This window comes from Fibroporia radiculosa, assembly GCF_000313525.1.
Source record: "Fibroporia radiculosa TFFH 294 genomic supercontigs, scaffold13136, whole genome shotgun sequence".
Classification (NCBI taxonomy): domain Eukaryota; kingdom Fungi; phylum Basidiomycota; class Agaricomycetes; order Polyporales; family Fibroporiaceae; genus Fibroporia; species Fibroporia radiculosa.
In genome coordinates, this window is record NW_012133481.1 from 1 (window position 1) to 24,109 (window position 24,109).

Consider the following 24,109-nt stretch of genomic DNA (forward strand, 5'->3'; position numbering starts at 1 on the left):
AGCTCGCCCGCCCCTTTCGCATGCCGCATTAGCCCCCGCACGCCCGACGTACTGGGGCTGATCGCGCGCGCACGACCGGCTGCGGCCACAGACACGACATGCTACGACGACGAGAACTATACGCATGACCACAAGCATGAACACGGACACGGATACGAGAGCAAAGACGACCAGTCGATATGACCATGAGAACGAGGTTCAGCCCGCTGCAGGATAGTAGGCAGACCGATGTAGCGATAGCGCGTGTACACTGTACCACTACGACATGTTGTAGTTGTGCTTCCTTGGGACATTGCAATTCATTGTTTGTTACAATACGTGCGGATCGGGCTGTCGGTGTCGGGCGAACATACGCACGTTTGCGCTTGGGATCTGCGCTAGTCGTCTTCATTGCTCAGCGCTCAGCCCTGGCCCTCATCCAGGCACACTACGCGGACCAGCTAGTGCAGGCCCAGCTGCCTGTGGAGGGAGTGCGTTGCATCGATCTGGATCTCGCATGCCTCGAGGTGCGGATCGTGCGGCGGCCAGGCTTTCCTTTCCTAGATCCAAACATCGCTGCAACATATAGCGCGCCACGTTCCTGTGGGAGCCGAGCTAGACGGCGTAGGCGGGGCCCGAAGCTGGAGAGAGCTCGAAAGACACCCGCCTCGTGCGCTCTTGCCGGGGCATTAACCTGCACAAAAGATATGGAGAAGATGGGCACCCTAGGGCCTAACGCCACGCCACACCGTCGGTCTGAGCGATACGACTCATCCGAGTAGCACTTGTATCATTCTCGGGCATAACGGGTATGCGGGGGGCTATCGCTGCACCACTGCCGCAGTAGCAGCGAGCATGCCGAAGGGAGCCAGTGACATCGGTAGTAGCCCACCAACTAGAAGGGCTGCTCGCGTGCCTTCGCGTCATCCGCAGTCCAACTCAGAGTGTCCAAGTCTTCGAGATAGAAGATGATTCAAGCTTCATACATTCAAAATCTGGAACGCGTATGTGACGTACCAAGAACGCGCACCGAGCCATGCCCGATGGGGGTGGTAATTGGACAAGCGAGCAACGAGCGAAGACGTTGGGGCCCACTAACCGCGTCTGGCGATGCGATGCGCAGAGGAACTTGGAATGAGAACTAGTGAAAATATGAGAAATGGAATATCGAGTTTTTGATCTTGGCAAGATTACCGAGACCCGTCAGCGACTAAGTGTTCGGCTGCAACACCGCCCGGCGGCACGTGTGGCGAGGACCTGAAGGGTGTCGCGTACTTGAGAGTGCTAGCAGGGAGTGCAGGGTGGCGTCAATGTAATAATCATTGCTTAGGGCCAGTCCAGACGCGCAGGTGATAGCACACCATTATTAAACAAGCGCTAACGGTCCGATGGGATAAATCAGTGATAAATCCAACAAGGGAGAGCGCGCACCGCCGCACGCCTCCCCTTGCCGATCATAGAAGGATTTGACAGAAGCTGTCACAGTGACTTAGCGGTCGGGCGAGTGCGGTGGTTGCAATAACGGGCTACGGGAATGATTTCCGGGTGCGCCGATACTTACAAGGTATAGGTGCCGGACGAGACTGAGTATATCATGATCCGCGGTTGCAGGATTTGGTAGTGTCGCAGTCATCAGACAAGGGGACGCACGTATAAGTCTTGCACCGTGCGCCACAGTGGGAGGAGTCCGAACTTTGAAGATCCAGCCATCTCGCTCGACACTCTGTGCAAGTCTAGATTTCAGTGCATGCATGTATCAGCGCCGCTCGCCGCGCACTAGAGCATGATCAGGCTTGCTATGCCCATCGCGTCAAGTTGCATCAACGAAGGAAAGCCCCTAAATTATCCTTATCGCGGGCGCATTTGTACGGAAGAGCCAAGTGGTCCAGGACATATATATCGGCGGGGTCGACAAACGTGTATCCCAATCACGGCAGGTTCAAATCTGCAAGTGCACCGTTGGCGAGCCTCGGGTACCTTGGGCGTTAAGCTCGCCCATTGATCCGGTAAGCACTTGTGTGAATAGGGCAACAAGTGGCCACTTGCCTGGGCATGCCCGGGTATCGATTCAAAATCCTGATGCACTTGGAGGGGTATCGAAGTCGTGGTCGCGGACGAATCTGTGCGTGCAGTGGTTGCGTTGGAGATGGTAAGCAGTCGCCTGCTAATTTCCGACCCTCATGCGCGGCGGAGAAGGTCCCGTAACAATTTTGACGAGCGGTTCCAGGTCCTGGTGAGTTTGAACTCGCCTCGAGCAGAGACTTTCTGATATCTACGGAACAGCTGTGATCCCTGCGATGGATCTTACAGAGAGGCGGACCTGACTAAGGGACGCGATAAATTGAGAGTAGCCGCAAGGGGCCGAATGTGTTTGTTGTAAAAGAGAGAGAACCCGACTCGAGGGGACTCCGAGGCGGTGTATTTGTCTTTATTTGTACATCCATAATGTCTGTTCCTTACCACCGCACGCACTACACATTGCCATTACATAGACAATTCGTGAGGGTCTCATGCGCAGAACCTCTGTCAACTTTGACGAAATCCGCGTCTGTTTCGCCTTTCCTTTTATCTTTAGTTGATTCTGCATTATGAAACACTAGGGCCATAAGGAAGAAAGAATTGTAAGCCTGGCGTTCACGTAAGGGCCATACTCACTGTCATGTATATGTCGATTTAGATCTTTCTCTGAATAGCGCTGCCGTAAATTCGTAAAGTGTCGGGCGTCATTTTGATATTGCTCACGAGGTCAGCTTTAATTTCTCCGTTTATACCGTCGCTCACAACGCCATCTCGTTTCGCAACATGTCTACTTTGACGTCTGACTCCTTCTCTACGTTTCACGATTACCATTCCTTATTGTATGCGAATATACGATGTCAGCAATTCGCATAGGCCAGTCCCTACGCTCATCTCACAGGTCGCTGACGTATCGCAAGTGGCAATACTTTGCCGAGATGCTGTATGTACCGAACACCATGAATGGCGGACTATAATGCTCCGTAGGGTCTAGGACATAGTATGGAATCAGCAAGAGTACATGATTGGCATGCACTGCAAGCTTTTGGATGTCCTCAGTATGTCTGATTCGCTATTCAACACACCGCATATATCCTCTTCTCAGACAAGGACGAGGAAAGCCATTTGCCAGTGGAGATGCGTGCATACTTGGTTGCACAGTCTAATCACTGGGTATTAGCACATACTGATTAAGTTATTTACGCGTGCTGCTCATAGAGCGAAGATTTGTGTGGGACGAAATTTTGGTGAGCGCTCCGCGTTGCCTCGCTGTGCTGACGTGAGTCTGCTTCTTTCCAGCGTTCGTGGAGGTGAAGGTGCGCATCCGGTATATGGGCACATGCTGTATAGTTAGAGATCTCACCGTGCAAAAGGTTGTCTCGACCCTTACTCGTCACTTAGTTTTCGAGCCAGACGACCAGAGACGTGCAATCTACAAAACGGGAGGCAACAGAATCGCTAACAAGCCAAATATTTGCGGACACAAAGTGGAAGGCGCGTAACCATCATGAACGCTAGCTGTTGGATTGTCTACTCCATGTCTATTCTGCGCAACAGAACCCTTCGTGCTCTCATACCGCTTTTTTTCATATGCACAGGTGCCAAGCAAAACATCACTATGCGACTGGTAGGCAAGCTGAGAAGTTTTGATCCCCGGCGGTAGAGCATTTCGGGCTATGCAAACCAAAAGATTACATACATTTGGATGATCGAAGAAATGGAATGGTTCAAAAAGTCTCGATGGTGCCACATCGTATCCATGGGAATCAATTCCTAGCTCGCAATTAGCTCGCAATTATCGAATTACGCCAGGGTGATCATTTACTTTTGCGCAATGCTACTGGCGAGTGTATGCAGCGATCTTGAGTCGTAGTGACGGCAACGCTCACTGGAGCCTGCATAGGCATGGCGCAGGACACTGGAGTCCTAAGAAAGGTGTACAGTTACTCGTAATTCAACTACAGTTTCCAAGTTCACCAAGAGAATTATGGCGACATCTGCGACTTGCAGCGTAGACGAGCGCACTATAAACACTGTGACGGTTTAAGGTAATGCTACGTCTAGCATGCCATCGATTATATACGATGCACAATACTAGTGCCTGTAACTTGAGTGTTCGTGCATAGATTCAAGCGCCTCATTACAATATAGACGAAATATCAACTGCAGTCATATGTATTGTCCATGAAAGGTGGTTTAGTCCAAGTTACAACAGTCTTGCCACGATTCTCCATGTACAAGCCTACTCAGATCAAGCTGCAAACCATACGTGGGTATCACCAAAGTAGTTATCGGGGAGTGCATGGCGGTCCGAAGTTGAGGTGGGACCCAGAAAAGGAGCCGGCCTTCAGGGCCAACCAACCAACCATCCTCGTTGGGAAACAGCGAAATCGGTGGAGAGTCCTGCAAAAATGAGACAGGGGAACGAAGCTTGTGAGCGGGATTCAACGAGAAACACAGTTCACGATGCCCAGAAAACACTACGTCCGATGTAGCAGGCGCAGGATTCGGCATGTATGCAGCTGGGATATCCTCATCAGCATCAAGATATTAGGAAAGAAAGAGATGCATACCATTATCTATATCCCTAACTTGGATGGTGCCATCAAGAGAGCCAGATACGACGCGCCCGTCCTGCGAGATTGCGACAGATAGAACAGAGTCTGTATGCCCTTCAAACAGGAAGTCTAACTGCTGCCCTGCCGCTGCATCCCATACACGAACTGTGTTGTCTTCCGACCCGGATATGATGCGTCGGCCATCGTGCGAGAGTGCGACGCACATGACATGGCCTGTATGTCCCTTTAGAGGGGAGCCTACTTGCTTCCCCATCTCTGCATCCCACACACAGATAGTTTTGTCGCTTGATCCGGATACAATGTGTCGGCCATCGCGCGAGATTGCAACAGACATGATATAGCCTGCATGGCCCTCGAGAGGCGAACCCAGTTGCTTCCTTGTCTCTGCATCCCACACACGGACGCTGTTATCCGATGATCCGGATACGATGCGTCGGCCATCATGCGAGAGTGCGACACACATAGCATAGCCTATATGTCCCTCGAGAGGGGGGCCCAATTGCTTTGCTGTTTCTGCATCCCACACACGGACCGTTTGATCTAAAGATCCGGATATGATGCAACGACCATCGTGCGAGAGTGCGACACACATAACATGGCCTGTATGCCCCTCGAGAGAGGGACCTAATTGCTTCGTTGTCTCTACATCCCACACGCGGACAGTGTTGTCAGCCGATCCGGATACGACGCGTCTTCCATCGTGCGAGATTGCAACAGAATAAACATTGCCTGCATGACCCTCGAGAGGGGAGCCTAATTGCAACCCGGTCACTGCATCCCACACACGGATCGTCATGTCATCTGATCCAGATACGATGCGTCGGCCATCATGCGAGATTGCAACACACCTGACATAACCTATACGGTGCCACTCGAGAGGAGAGTTGAATTGCTGCATTATCTCTGCGTCCCACAGACGAACCATGTTGTCATCCGACCCGGATACGATGCGTCGCCCATCGTGCGACATGGCGACCGATAGGACATCGCCGGTGTGTCCCTCCAGAGAGGGTCCCAATTGTTGCCTTGTTTCCACATCCCACACACGAACTGTGCCATCTCTCGATCCAGATATGATGTGTCGGCCATCGTGCGAGATTGCAATACACTTGACGTAGTCTGTATGCCCTTCGATGGGAGACCCCAATTGCTGCCCTGTCACTGCATCCCACACACGAATCGTGTTGTCGTCCGATCCGGATACGATGCGTCGGCCATCATATGAGATTGCGACCGAGTCAACAATGCCCGTATGCCCTACAAGAGGGGACCCCAACTGCTTCCCAGTATTCGCATTCCACACACGGACCGTGTTGTCCCATGATCCGGACACGATGCGTTGGCCATCGTGCGATATGGCGACAGACATGACATAGCCTACATGTCCTTTGAGAGGGAGACCCAATTGCTTCCCTGTCTGCATATCCCAGACACGGATTGTCTTATCTTCCGACCCGGATACGATGCGTCGACCATCTTGTGAAATTCCGACGGACGTGACAGGCCCAGTATGCCCCTGAAGGGGGAAGCCGAGTTGCTTCCCTGTCTGTATATCCCAGACACGGATTGTCTTGTCCTCCGATCCGGATATGATACGTCGGCCGTCGTGCGAGACTGCGATGGAGTTAATTTTACTTGTATGCCCCTCGAGAGGTGAGCCCGATTGCAGTCCCGTCTCCGCATCCCATACACGTATCCTATTGTCATATGACCCGGATATGATGCGTCGGTCATCGGGCGAGAATGTGACTGACTTGACAAAATCGGTATGCCCTCGGAGTGTATTAAAGAGAGATGGCCACCTAGCCATCCCTCCAGCAGCAACGACAAGGGTTCGGGGAAACATGGCGCAGTGCGTTGAAATTCGGGATACAATTGGAGCAAAAGGTAGAACGGACAGATAAAGATGTGGTGTGCTATACAGCATTGGTGCTGCAAATAAGCGGATGAATCGTTCTGTGTCGGCTATGGTCGTTTTGAGCTGTGAGCCATTATCATCATCCTGCAACAACGGCCTGAGTATCTGTTTAGGTCATGATCGGGAATAGACACACCTTGAGCCAAGACCAGATTGAAGACAGTGCCGAAGCAGACCCACTGAGACTCTTCATCAGACAGAGAACTTCGAGCCAAAAAAGTACACGCTCGTCCTTAAAGAGGGTTTCAATTTCTTCTGCCAGCGACGATTGGAAACGTGCAGCGACTACGTGCGAAGTCCAGAATCGACATGAATATTGCAACTGTGGTGAAATGCAGCTCGCGATACTCTGCTGCAAATGTGGGATGGAGGAGTTGGGAAGGTAAGACGTCTGCAGCCCGCAGATATTGAAGCGTAGCTCGTTCTTCATTACGCAAAGTGAAGCAACGGCTAGTCTTCGTTGGTGCGCTTCTGACAGCTCGACACCATACTCACCACTCCGACGCTTGTCTGCTAAGAAATCATAAAAGGATGCATGCAGTGGCCGAATGGGTGTTCGACTGTCGGTTACCCCGATCAGAAGCGCCCCCAAGCACTCAACCATCTCCTTTACAGAAACGTCCCGCTCATGTCTGTCGGCGCCGTCCTCGCATGGAAAGTGCTGTCGCATCGCAACCAAGGCAGCTCTTGATAATGGCTCCAACGAGGCAAGGATTTGTCCCATGACGGAGCAAAACACCGCAATTCCCTCGTCGCGCTCGTCCTCGGGCATGACTTCTTCCAAAATGCGTCGGTACATATCATCCAACAACTGTACACCTGTAGCTAGTGTCCCAGAGATCAGAGAATTGAAACGGTCCCGTTTACTTCTCGCGCTGTTCTTGCGCACATAATGGCATGCAAGACGGGCCCACTCAAAGTGACCACCCGACTTGCGCGCAAGCTCTGTGACATCGCCGTCTCCGAAAGCATCTTGACGGCCCAGCTTGCCATTGATGTACGTCTTGATGTCACGTTGCGTAGATTCCAGGAATGCATCGTCATCCAAAGATACGTGTTGAACGTGTGGTAAATCGTGCAAAGCGTCATGAATATCTGACAGCGGGCGGGAGGTGATCAAGATGCGGATGTTTGGGGGAAGCTTTGTTGTTCGAAGTGAGGTTCCGTCTCGCTTGCCAGAAAGTAGGTCCAATATTAGTTCACGGGTGTCACACTCACCGCTCTCGTCCAGTGCGTCAATGATAATTAGCACAGGTCCCGGCTTGTCCATCGATGCCACATTGTTCAGGACAGTAAGCAGCCGTTCCCATTGTCGACTGACAGCCTCTGTATGCCTGAGTTCACTGGTGCCGTGAAGCACAATACGCGCAAGTTCACGGCGGATAAAGGGGTCGTGATCGGCCAAGTCTCGCGCGATCGTAGACCATATCTTTTCGTGTCGACGATCTGCTTGTCGTGTTCGATCGAAGCAGTAACAAGAGCCCAACCCGCCACGCGCATGGGACCAAGTGGCTATCGTATGAGCAATTGCGGATTTCCCCTTCCCCGCCATACCAGATAGCCAGAAGATTCGCTTTGCATCCTCTTTAGTCGAATAGAAGAAGTCCTTGATCATGGAGATAATCTCCATCCGAGTTCCATCAAGACATTCTTTGGACGGATTCATTCCAGCTCCAACCGCGTATTCCAGGCCGCTTAAGTCCACATCTTGGGCTACCTCACCAATGCTGAGTATCCAGATGCGCTCTGATTGAATTCTGGGTTGTACTTACCGACCCTATGAATATAGATCAAGGTGCTATCGGCGATCTGTTGCTGAACACAATTGACAAGCTTCTTCAAGATGACATTCAGGCGTCGGACTTCTAGACGTGTCTCAGTAGAGGTATTCTTTCCGAGCTTTGTCCCTGCGAGGTGCAAGTTTATGAATAGAGCTGCGATACTTTGAAATCCACCCACAAAATACTGCTTTTTCCGAGTGGTGGGTAATAAAATCAGCGCACTCCAACATCTGTCGCGCAATCTTTTCTGAAACCTCTTCCATGGCGAGATTCACGAACAGGTCCTTCTGCTCATGGATCAGCTTATATACTCCAGTAATCTCCGTGAGGAGCCCTGATAAATCCGGATCGGATATTCCTTCACTGCGATAGACATGTCCAATGATCATCTAGGTAAGAATAGTGTAAGTTGAATCAAAATGCTAGGAGGGTATGAGCAAGTGACCTCGGACGAGCATTTCAGTATCCTCACTGTTAAGGCTATAGAGGGATGAGCCTATGCGAAAGTAAATGAGATTCGTTCAGCAAGATTCGGGGACCAACTTGTACCTCTATACATGTGTCAAGTGTCGAGCTGAAGACAGTCAGTAGCTCCACTGAGATAGTTGGACTGGATGAGGAAGCCGATTGTGAAGGAACCATCAAATGAGCTGCCATTGTATCGACACTGGAATGATCGTATGGAGAAATCTATAATAGAATTGTGAATATAGGAAGCAGAAACGAATCATAAATGAATACCTTCCAAATACATCGACGATCTATTGCAAAAGGCCGTAGATATATCTGGTAGTAACAAACTAGGGTCATATGACATGACACTGTTCACACTGTGCAACGTACTGGTGTGATATCAGAACCGTCATAGAGATGCCAACATAAGTCAGTCTTGACATTATGTCGAATGCTGAGTGCTTAGTGAGATGACTATCATCATATGTAACTTTGGCCAGAAAGATGACATACAAGTAACCATCTGGATCAATTTCTGCACCCACTCTCTCAATGAACCACCAACACTTTCCCTCTGATCCAACTACTGGCATAGAGTCTTTATATGGGTATTGGGCAATGGCGGCGTGCTTATACTTGAGATTCTTGATTTGGTACCGACCGGCCGAGCTGGGGATAAGTTGCCACTGTGTCATAAAATTAATATGGGCGTATTCAGATACAGGGACATTGCCGCACCAATTCAAGATCAGAGACCTCAGGCTCTGGGATAACACATACCAATGGTTCAACATCGTTATCGTTGGGCAGCATTACTCTGTTTTCATACTGGACATTTTCAATTGTGAAAATGCCGGATAATTTGAATGACATCGAGCATATAAGCCTGGCCACATGAAATCCTAAATAAATCCGATAGTATACACTCTAAGGAACTCTTATTGATGATAAGTACTTGAAGGCTTCATGAATGGGAGGACCAACCTTGCAAGTGTAGAGTTCAGCCCTATAGAGATCTACACACCCGTCGCCAATGCAAGCCGTCAACCGTCACGCGTGGATAAAGGGAAGCAAGAAGGTAGTAAACAAGAGACGAGATGTTGTCGTCTGTTGCCAACTGTCAGTGCGCCATCACACGCGCTCAATGCCATCGCTTACCCCGAACACATATAGCGCATAGTGGTTGTAGACGAGAGGGTTCCCAAATTCTCCGTTGCCACCCCCCAAGGAAAGCTAATATAATTCGATCGACCAGTCCTTTTGCGGCCAGGTTGAACTACATTGTTTCTGTCACGGTTGAGCGACGTCCCAAGAGACTTCACGCTGGAAGAAAGACCGAGACATAATATAGTCGTTGTGTGAGCGCCGGCCTCAGGCTCATCCTCTAGATCGAGAAAGGTCTTTCGGGATAAACAGGGCGAGTCGATGCAGTTGTACCATGTACAGTACCTTAGTGCTGGCTTAAATTTTAAAAATTCGCGGAAATATACGTTCGGTCAAGTCGAGTCTCACGATCATCATCCCAACTTCCAAGCCCCCTTGGGGACCCTCATGCATCATGTCTGGCAATTACTAGTGCACGGCTTAGGTTGTTAAGACGGCCATATGCATATACCGTTTACTTTCCCGAATTCTCACTTCGCTATCTACAAGTTGGCAACGCTTCTCCGTCTCGCACAGTCTGACTCTGCTCAGCACCTATTCCCACCGGTGACACCCACCAAAACACAGCAGGTAGCTTAATGGCGAGACTATTCAATCTCGGTCGTCGTCATAAACAAGGCTTGTTCTACGAACCGCTCGTTCCGCTTCGTCGAGTCGGCTCAAGTGAATCTCTCAACGATAGAGATGATGGAAAACCCTCCCCAGTCTCCATTGTTAGCACTGAAGTCGATACTGCTGCACAGCTGGCTGGCGAGGGAGTTGACATCAACCCTGAGGAGGCGGACAGAGTACGAAGGAAGATTGACTGGCATGTATTGCCTCTAATGTGCAGTACGTCATGATTTTATACTACGGTCTTCCACTGGCCGAGGATTCCAAGTGTTCTGCGAGCTGTGGTTGGCGTGTTGCACGGTCACCGGGTGTCCTCGGCTCTCTGGGGTGCCAAAAACACGACATGTACTCACGAGCGTGAGCTAGCATTGTATTGGATACAATTCATGGACAAGACAACGCTAGGAAGTGCGGCAATTCTCGGGATTAGGTCTGTCGTTCTCTTGTGCTCTGACTGCGAATGAGTATTTTTACGCTCCGTATCACGAAGAGAAGCTACGCATCTTACCACAAATGAGTACGTTGTAACAAGGCGGAACTGGAGATAATATTCACGATTTATTGGTAGATACAACTGGTATGGGCACAGAACTATTGTCATACGACATTCGTCTCATATGCAGTAGGCTTGGAACGATCTTCTACTTGAGCTATTTGCTATTCGAATATCCGCAAAACCTTGCCCTACAGAGATTTCCAGTTGGTAAATGGATGAGGTATGTGAATATACACTCGACATTTTCATGTCTTGAGGTTTCTAGCCTCAATATATTCGTATGGGGAATCGCTTTGTCTGCACATGCTGCCTGCAAGAACTTTGCCGGTCTCTTCATTGTTCGATCCGTCCTCGGGATGTGTGAGGGATCCATAACCGCTGGATTTATGATCGTCAGTTCGATGTTTTACACGCGGAACGAGCAAACTTTACGAGTCGGCTACTGGTGTGAGTGTTCTTTCACCGACTATCCTACTTTCTCAGTGAATTCATGTTGTGTTGGTGTCCAGTCCTCATGAACGGCACGGGTACGTGAGACTTCGAACGTTTACGTATCTCCACTCATGTCAGCTGTAGCCCAGATCATATCCGGCTTCATTAGCTTCGGCACCCTACATATCAAGACAGAAGGCTTCGAGCCATGGCAATGGTCGGTAGGAAAGTTGCCGTCCCATTCGCGACTGCTGATTTCTCGCAGGTTAATGGCTATTACGGGTGTTCTAACACTGATAACAGCTATCACTTTCTGGTATGAGTCATCCCGGATTAGTATAACTACTCGAACACTAACCGGATCTTTCAAGGCTATACTTTCCTGATTCACCGACGAATGCGTGGTTCTTGACGAAGTATGAACGCACCGTCGCCATCAGACGCTTGAAGGTAGCCACCTTATATGCTCCACATACCCCGTACTGAGTATGGGTATCCAGGAAAACCAAACGGGAGTTGAAAACAAACATTTCAAAATTGATCAGTGAGTTTTACGCGTGTGTTCCCGTCCACTTTTTCCGAATCTCATTCCAGGGTCCAGGGTCCACGAAGCACTGCGGGATCCGAAAACATGGCTTTTCGCCCTCTTCTCAGCGCTGAACAACGTGCCAAATAGCCTGACGAACCAGGGGCAGATGATTGTGGCCTCGTTCGGCTTCACGTACCTGCAAACGACGCTACTCGGCTGTATTGATGGTGTGATCGAGATTGCTACAATATGGACGGGCGTTCACCTTGCGGCGCACTACCAGAACGCGCGGGCATATGTCGGAGCGGTGTACTTTATCCCTAATCTCATCGGCGTGCTGCTTCTCAATGTGTTGCCATGGAGCAATCGTCTTGGTCTCTTGTGCGCACAGTGGCTCACTGGTGCGTCGCGTATCTCCTATACATTTTCAAGCCACTCATCTGCCCAACTAACTCAATATAGGCGTAGGCACGACGGGTTTTGTACTTTCTTTGTCGTGGCTATCGAATGTGACTGCGGGGCATACGAAGCGAGTGACTGTTAATGCAATCATGCTCATCGCGTATTGTATCGGTAACGCGGCGGGGCCGTTCATGTGGCAGGAGAGATTCAAACCGCGGTGCGCTACTTTGATAACGAGTCATGCTGTCGCCTGAACTTGCTCATAGGAATCATATACCATGGACAATCATTGGACTATGTTATACCCTCTGTCCCATCCTCCTCCTGATGATCCGCCGTGTTCTCTCGGCTGAAAACAAGCGACGTGACACAGAACCGCCAGACGAGACGTATGACGAAGTCTTCGTCGAGGTCACCGACACGCAAGGGAATTGCGTGCGACAGAAAGTAGAGAAGGTGTGTACTTTGGCGGCCCTACCACGAGCATTGAGAAGGACTGACTCCATACGACCCATAGGAATTTTTAGATTTAACAGATGTCCAAAATAGAGATTTCAGATACGTCTTGTGATTCAGTGCTTGTGTGCTTGTAGCTCCTGGCTTGGAGACTCTGTCCGCTGATTGTACTTCTAAAAACTCCCAAGCTTTTAGTCTCACCAAATTGTTGCGTAATTGATGTAGATTACCATACTGCAAACAACGATAGGATCCGCGACGGATGAGCCCACTCGTCAACAAACCACCCGTGGCTCTAGCTACGGAGTCAGTTCTTCCGCCCAATTAGCTTCCGGTTATGACCCTTGAGTATGCGAAATTGATGAAATCCGTCCGACTAGGCATCCGTTCTATCTATCCACTGACGAGAGTTGCACTAATAGCAATGGTCTACAAGAGAATCATATGCATCCTCTCGGAAATGCGGTCTCCAGTTTGGTGTACAGGAATCTGGATATACTCCACTCGATGCATTCGGAATTCGCCTTGGGGCATGAAGATGCTTCAAATTGAGAATAATTTCTGGAATGAAATATGACAGGTACGCGATAGGCCTATGACCTGGCTAGACTGAGTTGAAGCCTTACGAGAGCGGACCTGATCGGAGACTGGGTGAGAGAAAGATCAGTCTCCTCATTCGCCGTATTGTGGCATCTCGGTACGGCCAAGGCTGATCGTTCCAACTCGTCCATCCACAAACCCCCAGCATCATCTTCATTCCAGTATATGTCAGCTTCGAATTCCCAAGTCAATAACCTATGTCAATGATGTCCCAGCCAATCTCCGCGATGTAACGGTCGGCCAGGCTCCGGATGCTGAGGAAATTAGGATCATCCGGATTCGCGGTGGCGACCATGAGGTGACTGGACACCACTTACGGCCAGGTACGTCATCCTTTGCAATAGTGCTGGTACGTCCAGGCTGAATGATCACCTCATCTTTGGCAGGAGCACCCCCGTCTGAGGCGTTGTCGAAGCTATACGCCTATGATGCGATTGGTTGTCAAAAGGCGGATTCCGTGACAGCCTGACTAGCCATAGTGGGCCATATCTGCTCGGTGATTCCTTCGCTTCGCATCAAAGACGCTTTATTTTTTGAAACTCGCGCTTCACTGTTCGCTTCTGCCCATGAGAACTATCGAGAGCTGTCTGATAGGCTTGTAATTCTGGCAAAAAGGTGGGATGTAACACCATCTGGTGTCGTCTGGTGCATAGCCTAGGGCGGGCATATAGTACATATAACACAGATATCCTAGCTGAGTCGGCTAAAATCTCACCTCCTGAGCGTAACTCTCATGTTGAACGGCACCACAGACCCTGTAATCATTTCCCGGAGGCAAGCACGGTATGTGACTGTTGCCTTCATCTGGATGCGCGAAAGATGAGACAAGTACGTTGCGACGTAGCAGGGCAGTCAAATCCAAACCACACATAGTTGCTTCATGTGAGTCGAAGACTCTTTAATACTTAATAAAACATCTCAACTTTCGTAGCCGTGCCCTTCTACGAAGCGATGCTCACATTAAGTGAAGTGATCACGCTTCTCCAGACGGGCAGGCGAACACAAATCATCGTATTCTTCCTCAACTACATGAACATGCTTGCAGTATCTTTTCACAGTCTACTCGGAGTCATACATTGGAAGACAGAGCCTGTGAGTGCGGCTTTCAATTATGCAACGGGTAATATCTCACGAATGTCCGTACCGTAATCCAGAAGTCAGAGCCAATTGTCATGTTTTACATCGCGCACAGCTAACACGGTTCCAGTTGTCAAGGAATAGCAATTTTTTTCCTCAGTAGTGCAATCGTTGATGAAATTGTCAATACGGGTCAGTCGCTATGTTCCTCAGATCTTGAGCGTCAGGTTTCATGCCATTCGTTACAGCCATTTCATATATGTTGATATTAGCTATCAGTCACAGAAACTGGATTCTCTCTCTAATCACTCTTGCGGGAGGTCTAGCTCCAGTCGCGTTACACCTGGTATGTTATGATTTATTATATATGTGTATTGTGACTACAAGTAGAGCTGATATTGAGCATGCAGTATGAAATTGCTATGATTCGGGATTTCAAACTCGAACATGGTCGATGTGTGGTTTTTGGTGAGATGAGCCTTAGGTACATCCCCGGAGTGTTTATGAACACTAAATGTTTCAAACTCACTCAATTTCCCGCAGTCGACGGACTTTCTTTGCGGTGGCTGCTGTACTGGATGCGTTCGCCTTGCTATCCACCGTAAGTTTCATCGCTGTTGTCTGGTTCTATCTCTCCAGGTTCCCTTTACCAAAGGGATATCTCAGGAGGACCAGTACAATTGCGAGCACTTTACTGAGAGATGGTATGTAATATGAGTTGCGCTAAGACAAGGTGTACACCTGAGCTCACTGTCTCGACGCAAAGGAACACTGTATTTTGTGTACGTATCAACGACATCGACGGCTAACTCCCTTGCAATTGGTTGACCCGGGACCATGTTCTGCAGATTTTTATCGGCTCGCAACCTCTCACATGTCATTTCTCGCACGTGTAACCTAAGCAGTGTACGATTATTACGGTCAAGATTTTGGGTCATTACTAACGCACTGGCATGGCTTTAGTATCTACAAGAAGCTATTGATAACTTGGATGAGCTGATGATGTCGTCAGTCCTCCACCCATGGTCATACGCGGTAATCCTTGACAAAAGCATATATCGCAGACTGATTCCTATCCTCTTATCTCGCTTGATGCTGCATCTTCAAGCCGTCTCGTCTGCACAGGTATTCGACTCTATCACCGGAGACTCCGGACTGCACACTAGGACCTGGCTCCGAGATATTGAATACGCTCGCTCGCAGATTCTGTTCCCCGTGGTTGTCTCGAGGCTATCAACTGATGAGGCTGAAGCGATGTGCGCAGAGGGAGCGAGTTGTGGTGATGCAGAAAAAGGAAGCGAACAGGAAGCATTGGTTCCGATAGCGCACTAATTCATATACATATTTTGCAAGCACTGATTTAGATAAATCGTAGCACTCTTACGGTACTTACGTTAGTACTCACATCAAGTGGGCTCTACGTTCCGCCTGTGGGAGAATGTACGTACTGAAAGTTTGTGTTCACCTGTCCTTGAAATTGAACGAATCGACCGACTCGAGCTTGAGGACAACGAATACTTCCAACCCCGGGCCGGGCGCTCCCGGCTTATTATCGATCCACTTTGTGCTGGAGCTGCCTCTGTCGCTGCAAACCATCTTCCCTAAACTTTGACTATCTACGGAGCAATATGTGGCTTTTTGAATACCAGCAACAACACATGCGCCAAAAGTCATCTGGTGGTGCAGGGCTTGCCTGGGGTCATGGGCAGCCCTTCAGGACGATTTGTTAGGGAACGTAGTATGTCATACGTGAAAGATAAACCGCTACACATTGCTGATATGTATGCCGACTTGGCTAGTGCACGCGTTCTGCCAGTCTAGGACGGCTGCAAGGAGAGCAACGGCCTGAAGTCAACGGCGTCTGGAAGTGCTATTAAATCGCCGCTCATGGCCTAGAAGGAATATAAGCACTTGTTCTCATTCATTTACAGTCAATCAATCATCAATCACCTTGGCCAAGTTCTGAATGACGCGCCTCAAGTATATCCTGCCCTGGATGATCTCCTCAAGCGCGGGGATTCGGCCACACTGCAGTCGACGTTGTGCCTGGCCCTGCCCAGAAATATATGGTAGACCTCTATCAAGCTTTCGCAAAAAATGGCATGTCAACCAGTTTGCGTACGGTTTTATGCCCTTTCTACAAGACCTGACTCTGTTCTTATGGGAGGTCACGTAACGAAGTTGATTCATCCTTGTTCAGAAACATATAGCGCTTAAATTGGATCTGCGGACGGTGGACGGCTCTCCTCTTACAGCTTCATAGTCCCATTGTGTCTGGCCCTGCGGCTGCATATGCGGCTCTCTATGTGCGTCTCTAGTAATATCTGGGCAAGGCACCATCATTCCGTTACATGGCAGATCTCCCGGCACCAGTCAGGCTCTGAGATCCGTCGAGCGAGCGCGTCTTCACTATGTCGGTAAATTTCCGAAAGCCTTTTGGTCTCCAGATCGTCCGCCGGCGTATAAATCCTCAGCGATGTAGCACCTAATCCTACAGAACACCCTCATCCTCAGTTCCGCGGCGTGATGGGGAAGGTTATCGCTCTCGGTCTGATTTTTGCTGCTATTGGGCAACTTGTATCGTGCTTCGACCCTCCTACCATTCCACTCAATTGGACGACGCAGTACGCGTGCGCCGTCGATGTGCCCTCGCGCGTGATCTCAGGAGACGTCACCACGCAGTCTACCAACAACACTCCCGCCTCGTGCATCGAAAGCTGCGATGCTGCGGACTATATCTACGCCGGCGTTGAATATGGCGACGAATGCCACTGCGGGACCGGGCTCGTGGGCACACCGACGACAGCGCCCGAATCGGACTGCGATATCGCGTGCAGCGGAGACGCAGACCTGTCGTGTGGTGGTTCATGGCGTATCCAAGTCAGTGCACGTCCCTTGCATTTATATTGCCTATCTTAACATATCCTCTTGGCGAGCTGTAGATTTACAAGTCTCCCGCTCTGCCTGGAGGCGGATGGGCTCTGGAAGGGTGCTTCGTCGACACGCCGACGACGCCCGCGTTTGGCAGCCCGGTCGTGCACCAGACGTTCAGCACGAACCTCGACCTCATCGACCAGTGCGTTGACTACTGCCAGCACATCGGGTACCCGTTCTCAGGCGTGGAGAACGCGACAGATTGCCAATGCAGCTTTGGATTTGCGAACGGAGTGGAGCAGGTTGATGAATCGGAATGTAACTCGCTGTGTCCGCTGCCGCCTGGCGACGGTAGCGAGTACTGTGGAGGCCCACAGAGGTTGATGGTGTACGAATATACTGGTACAGATTAACTGGCCAATGTTGAGATGCGCGATTTACTGTTGCTTCTCGGTTGCTCCTCAAATGACTATTACTCTTTGTCATAAACCGCACTGGTACGAGCCGCTGCTCAGCCTGTTGTTGCGTTGAGTCGAACAGATTTTCAACATGATACATGACACAAGTAATCTGAAGTTCAAATTCTTTTTCAATTTTTTTTTAAATTTTAATTTCAATCTATCTGAAGATAAAACTGAATTTCGCCTCTCTTTACAGCCCGCCGGCTGGCCTCGTACGTACCCAAACGTGTCGACCGAAAATTATGTAGCATGTTTCGCTGCGACTCTCTTTGCTTTTTGGTCTAGCGGCCATCATTGAAGTATTGATGCGTCACATCCTGAGCCATTATCTTAGTGAATATTGCTAGCACGTCGCATCTCTCCGTGTTCGCTGTCGACCTCGAGTAGTGCTACAGTATCTGAGATCTCTTTTGGGCGGGTGCTTCGAAGAGAATCATGGACTTGATGTACTACATTCAGCAGTGTATTCATCATGTGGAAAAGCTACCCATCGTGAAGTTTCCTGCCACATGGCCACATCCGACAGGCATCTGCCCAAACGCATCTCGTCCCGCTTTGCTCCAAACGACCACCATTTACATTTGACACTACTCTCATGATCTGTCTTCGCTGTCCTCGGTTGCACGTTCTACCAAGGGATCCTGTCTGCGGCGCGGAGATTCGTGTCTAATCTGCCTGGTATGGACATGTGGGCCTTACAGAGAGTTTGAGATTGTCGATCCCGCCAGTTGTATACGCAAGGGAGTAGATGGAACCAGTGAACTGGTGAGTCCTGCGATTTAACATCTTTCATCTCATCCTCAGGAACTGCTAGAAGCGGCCGGCAACAGTAGATCAATGCTGTTGGCACGTCCTTGTGATTGGCGTCTATCTGGTCTGAGACAGAGCATCCCGTAGACTGCGCACTCACGATAAGCATCCTCCAGGCTCGAATGCGGTACGCTTTCCCATCCGTTGGTCCACCATCGTTCAAAGCTGCCATGAAACCGAGGTAGTGAATGTTCATGCATAGTTCCTGCTCGGGTGCATCACAGAAGTGCATATTCTTGTGCAATCATGCTTGGTGGCATGTTGGAATTGGCAGGATGCAGCGTTGTCGAGTGGATATCCGGGAATACCGTGAACCTTGTCCCATACGCATGTATGCGCCAGTTTGATGTCTATCATTCCTACATGGAAAGTCATCCATCTTCCCGCGACGTCAAAAATGTTAACTCCAATAGGACTTCCCGTCGTTCTGGCGTCCACCCAAACTGGAGTGGTATTTTTTGCTCTCTCAGCGGCTGATTCTCACGACCAAGTCTTCCCACCGGCTACTCGGCGTCCGCACTCGCTATTCCCACTCCCTCGCGTTCCCGCTCACAATGTACACAGGATTGGGTGCAGGCTCTCAAGCGGGACCGCCCGCTCAACTACAGTGTCTATCATGTCCGTGTACATGCTGGCAACCATGGGATCACACGCAGCCCTGAGCACGAGCCTCGAAGGTCTACCGGAGCAGTGCTGACAATGGATCCAATCATTCTTACCTATATCTGTCTTTCGATCCCAAGCCAAGCCGAATTTCACCCACACTTGCCCTCTTCCCTTCACAGATCGTGCCCCCATAATTCTGCGCCCTTCACGAATCTCGCCGCTCCATGAGTACCAACGTCTTCCCCTCTGCGTTTCCGCCTACGACTTCCTCCTCAAGCTCTACACTTGTAGACCACTTCCGCCCGACGTCCATTGCACCGCCCCTTCCACACAACCACATTACAGACAGCTCTCCACTTTCAAGGGACAACATGAACACTGCTAGTGCAACGGTCTGGACTCAGCGTCTCTCGGAGTCCTTTGGTGCCATTGCCGATCAGATTACTGCTGCCTCACAAGCCCTCGCGGCGGTCGAGGTGCCCGCAGCTCTTGATCCTGCTCCGAATGGCGACTCTGCAGGACCGATAAACGCGATTGCGGCCCTTTCGGCGCGCTTGGAGGCGATCGAACAAGCACAAGAACGACTTGAGGACGAGCTGCGGTCACTTCGCCGGGGAGGAAAACGAGAGTCACTGAATTTTGTCAAAGAGGTGCCGAGGGAGAACGGTGAGGCACCGGAGCCGGAACCGGAGCCGAACTCGCTCGAGAAGACGGTAGAAGAGTTGTCGAAGAAGGTGGACGGCATCCTAGAGACGATCAAACTCGAGTACGTGGGGCATCCTTCTGTACATGCTTCCTCGATTTTGTGTGCCTGACGACAAGTGCACTCGTAGCCACATGTGGTTGTACCCACGCCTTCAGAACGCGGTGATCTCGTCGAACAAAACGCAGGTCAAGCCGCTCCCGATGGCGAACGGGAAGCCACCTGTGAACTTCCCCGGAACAAAGGGGGAATTTGAGTGCATGACCAGTGCGTGCTGTGGATTAGGTGCCTATGTTGTGCACTAATTATCACCTTTTGCGCAGAGGAGCGGTACGAGCATTTACTCAAATCTTATGGCCAGCCAGCCAAGGGCGACACCGCGGCGAAGCGGCAGGCTATCCGCGAGTTCCTGGGATTGTCAGCGGCGCAGTGATGGCACACTACTCTCGTCCTCAAAGTTATAACGTCATGACATGGTAACCCATGTATATCGTGAACTCGCGAATTGAAATGTTCGTTAGTACTGTAGCCCATTGGAAGTGAGCCGTATTCGTCTCTTTCTCATGGTACATCGAATTCGATACATGTCGGAAGACTGGAGGCCCGTACTAATGTAGGACGCGAGTAGGAAGACTAGTGAAGGCTCCGATTCAAACATTGAGTTTGGGCTTCGTAGCCTTTAGGTAACCCTTACGAGTTCGGACTGGCATACATATGTGAGTGATTGTTGAGTCATCAACTCTAATCAGCCCAATACTTGATCACTTCGCCCACTTGACTCTCACAGAATGTTCTGTCTTATTTGACCACATTACGGTGGTTACCTGAGCAGCATATCCTTCATATCAGTCTCGCCAACGACGTCTTAACCACCATTGTGTAGCATCATCTCCCAGCACTGCAGCAATGATACACAATGCAACCACTCATGATCCACATTGCTACCAAATGGCATGTGGCCGAGCAAGGTAAAGTCGCGCGAGCGACGCTTTTCGCGTCTATGATACACAGCAGAGGTGAGTCTTTGCGAAATTCACCAGACCTCTAACGCGAGACTAGACTCGGATACGATGCGACCCCTGAGGACGAGCGACTTACAGAACCAGGTTGACTCGAATAGCGCTGCATGCTGCGGCAAAACCCTTGCTCGGACAGTCGATAATTGTTTACCGCGAGTTCAATTTCGTGGTAGGGTTGTCTATCTGTCTAAACTAGAGTTATAGGTAATTCACTGTAGTCTAGTAATTCGCACTTTTGCATCATGTAATTAGCGTCCTGCTCTTCAGCTTCATCTCTGACAAGGACATCCATCAGACTTGGTTGAGAAGGAAAGTGCATCATGGTAGTGCAGGGTTTTGCTGGTGGAGAAAAGGATGATGGTGATGGCGATTGGACGGCCTCTCCCAGGCGTCCTGGGGAATAAAACACTCACCCTAGGGAATGGGGGCACGAGGAGAGCCAGGCGTTCGTGCGAGTCAGCACGGAGGGGGGGATTGCGCCGCGGCGCAAGGAGGTGTGGGCGGCGCAAGGAGGGCAGGGGCATGAGCAGTGAGAGAAGGGCGGAATGGTCGTGCACGAATTCGGCAGGCGAGAACAATGGCTTCTACACCCTAAGTCTACTCATAATTGTCTAAAAGATGTTCACGCGATTCTAAGGTCAGTACCAGATATGATGCCACGTTCTCTCACTACTTGTCATGCAGATCTTATCTTGGAGTTTATACTGCATGTTGAGGGAAAGGCGTAACAGCGTACCAGCTGTATATTGAGTTGTGCTGTATGTGTCATTTGATCCCGGTGTCACGACGGAAAAGTCTTTGTGATTGTATGCACCACACACCGGATGGGGAGCTGCCGGTCTTTTTAGGTGTTCATCCGACGACATACAGCTGTTTCGCTCATTCACTGTCTTGAACAAGCATAGGCACACTGGTTGGCGCGTTCCTGTTGACTCGAGCTTGGCACGATGCAGGTGCGCGTTTGCCATTCGCCGTCGTGAATCTGCTCTCGTTATGCTGGGTGAGCTTGTGGACAGGATTACACTGCTGGCTGTGTGCGCGTATTCTGTGCACTCGCCACAGACAGAAGGATGTTTCCGCGTGCTATATTGGGAATGCTGTCTATATATGGTACTAATTTCTATGCGTGGATTTTTCGGCATTCGATTTCATATAAGGAGCACCTGACACTGATAGTGCCTGCAGGATTTAGTGTTGCATTACTGAGGTTGGAAAAGCCTTGCTCTACTGACCAAGGAATTCTTGACACTAGGCGTGGCATGGAAGGACTCTGTTCCTCGTGACCGTTTTCTGTCCGATGCGGCAAGTCGTCGTCGCAGACAGGTAAAATGTTATTACCTCTATTCTCCCTAGACAGCGCGTAAGTGATATATATTAAGCAATCCTGCAATCCCTTGACCCCATACACTTTCGGTCTAACTTCTCGATCCTGCTGCTGTCGTAAATCCCTCGTACAATGTCTCTTGCTAAAATTCCGTTCCTTCTTGCAAACACTATCAGTGTCTATGCGGCGTGCACATCTCCAAATCCCCAGGTCCCGAGCAGCCAGCGACCAAAGAACATTGCCACGTCCGAACAGTACTTCTCTGCGCTCATGAAGACTACTAGCCCGATCTACAAGGTGCCGTGTTCAGTAATCAAATTGTCAGCATACAATGCTTATGATTGTGATAGTATATCATGTGCTCAGGGAGTCTTATCGAGTCGGCAGTGATACTCGCGAGACGATGGCCTTCGCATCCTCTGTCCCGGGGGGTCCTGGGTCTATTCGTGAACGGTCCGACTACCCTTGCAAACCGAATCACCCTCTCCAGAGCATTCCTCATTGGGACCGCACTGGTGACCGCAAACGCGTTCATCCGAGTCCTGTGCTACCGCGCTCTTGGGCGTCTCTTCACGTATGAGGTCGCGATTCGGGATGACCACAAGCTCGTGACGAGTGGTCCGTACGCGTATATCCGCCACCCGAGTTACACAACATGCCTGTTGTGCTGTGTAGGGATGGGAGTCGCTTGCATCAGCCAGGGATCATGGCTGAAGGAGTGTGAGGTTCTGGCGACGCCAGCTGGGCGTGCTGGGGTGACGTTGTACGGGGCATTTTTCGCGTACTTCACGGTGGTCTCTTTCACACGTGCTCCGCGGGAAGACGCCTTGCTGAGAGACCAATTTGGGTCACAGTGGGACGAGTGGGCGCAGAGAGTACCGTATAGGCTCATTCCCTACTTCTACTGAACTGGCCCGGGAGCTGTTTGCCAGTACGAGCTGGCCGTAAAAGTTATGTGGATGTCGAGTTTGTCTGAATCGATGAAGGACTAGCGTTCCCATGACTGACCGGAGACGAGTCCTACTGTAATGTTTAAAGACCATGCGACGTCGGTGTAGGGTCCATCCCACGAGACGAGTTCAATTTAGTTGTGTTCATTGACTACTTACCTCCAGGGTGACGGCTGGAACCTCTATATGTATGACTGCGACACAATCCACGGGTCATGCAAGACTGGAGTGTGAAGTCAGTGGGACAGCACTTCACAGAGATAGACTTACAAGAGTAATCTGAACAGTGTAATGAACTCTCCAAATTATATTAATTGTATGTAGGGTTACTACATGTTCTGTCGCATCCACTCCTGAGTGGATAATCCGATAGTGCAAGCCTGCCGCGCGGTTTGCTATTACGCTGGCGCAGGGAGTTATGCCGCTTCATACGGCACTATCCATTATTTCGAATAGAGGCGATCGAGAAAGAGAAGGTGCGTCTATAATTTATACATAAACCAGGGCAGGATATCGCCGTAGTAAGAGTCACAAGTGTTCTGCAATTAGCCGTAGATTGGAAATAGTGCGGGACACAGTGCGTGACAGTCCTGAGTATGTCAATGTAGCACTACCTTTCCTCACAAGCGTACTCTTGCAGGCTGATGCGCACCGTCCCTATATCAGATGTCAAAAACGATGTCATTCAAGGCACAGTTGAACGTATGAACGAGACACATGATATCAAACCCCATACAGATACAGCAGATAACTTTTGCAGTGCTTCCAATCGCCTTGAATTAAAACAAGAAAAACCAAGATCGCCCATACGGATCAACGACGTGCTTTTGCCGTAGAGACAGCCGCAGCCGCGGTGCCCGACACCGTC

The 24,109-nt window shown here is 50.2% G+C and overlaps 5 protein-coding genes across 5 annotated transcripts; 4 read left to right on the forward strand and 1 right to left on the reverse strand.

The window, feature by feature from the left end:
* Positions 1–4,191: 4,191 nt before the first annotated feature.
* FIBRA_07476 (uncharacterized protein) lies at positions 4,192–9,539 on the reverse strand (the record flags this gene model as incomplete). The annotated part of the gene is made up of 11 exons (XM_012329158.1): positions 4,192–4,517; positions 4,569–6,576; positions 6,629–8,205; positions 8,265–8,399; positions 8,452–8,662; positions 8,719–8,769; positions 8,823–8,963; positions 9,015–9,059; positions 9,117–9,180; positions 9,240–9,412; positions 9,465–9,539. 11 exons carry the CDS (start codon positions 9,537–9,539, stop codon positions 4,192–4,194), a joined length of 4,806 nt encoding a protein of 1,601 aa, XP_012184548.1.
* A 929-nt stretch (positions 9,540–10,468) lies between these two features.
* Positions 10,469–12,932, forward strand: FIBRA_07477 (uncharacterized protein; the record flags this gene model as incomplete). The annotated part of the gene is made up of 13 exons (XM_012329159.1): positions 10,469–10,678; positions 10,908–11,019; positions 11,071–11,218; positions 11,264–11,445; positions 11,508–11,525; positions 11,575–11,647; positions 11,696–11,746; positions 11,802–11,880; positions 11,931–11,974; positions 12,032–12,360; positions 12,422–12,578; positions 12,628–12,817; positions 12,879–12,932. The coding sequence occupies 13 exons, from the start codon at positions 10,469–10,471 to the stop codon at positions 12,930–12,932; spliced, it is 1,647 nt and encodes a 548-aa protein (XP_012184549.1).
* A 3,973-nt stretch (positions 12,933–16,905) lies between these two features.
* On the forward strand, positions 16,906–17,781 carry FIBRA_07478 (uncharacterized protein; the record flags this gene model as incomplete). Its single annotated transcript, XM_012329160.1, has 3 exons — positions 16,906–16,944; positions 17,009–17,374; positions 17,437–17,781. 3 exons carry the CDS (start codon positions 16,906–16,908, stop codon positions 17,779–17,781), a joined length of 750 nt encoding a protein of 249 aa, XP_012184550.1.
* A 1,688-nt stretch (positions 17,782–19,469) lies between these two features.
* Positions 19,470–20,381, forward strand: FIBRA_07479 (uncharacterized protein; the record flags this gene model as incomplete). Its single annotated transcript, XM_012329161.1, has 3 exons — positions 19,470–20,011; positions 20,079–20,215; positions 20,272–20,381. 3 exons carry the CDS (start codon positions 19,470–19,472, stop codon positions 20,379–20,381), a joined length of 789 nt encoding a protein of 262 aa, XP_012184551.1.
* Positions 20,382–22,423: 2,042 nt separating this feature from the next.
* On the forward strand, positions 22,424–23,199 carry FIBRA_07480 (uncharacterized protein; the record flags this gene model as incomplete). The annotated part of the gene is made up of 3 exons (XM_012329162.1): positions 22,424–22,588; positions 22,642–22,909; positions 22,967–23,199. The coding sequence occupies 3 exons, from the start codon at positions 22,424–22,426 to the stop codon at positions 23,197–23,199; spliced, it is 666 nt and encodes a 221-aa protein (XP_012184552.1).
* Between the last annotated feature and the right edge of the window lie 910 nt (positions 23,200–24,109).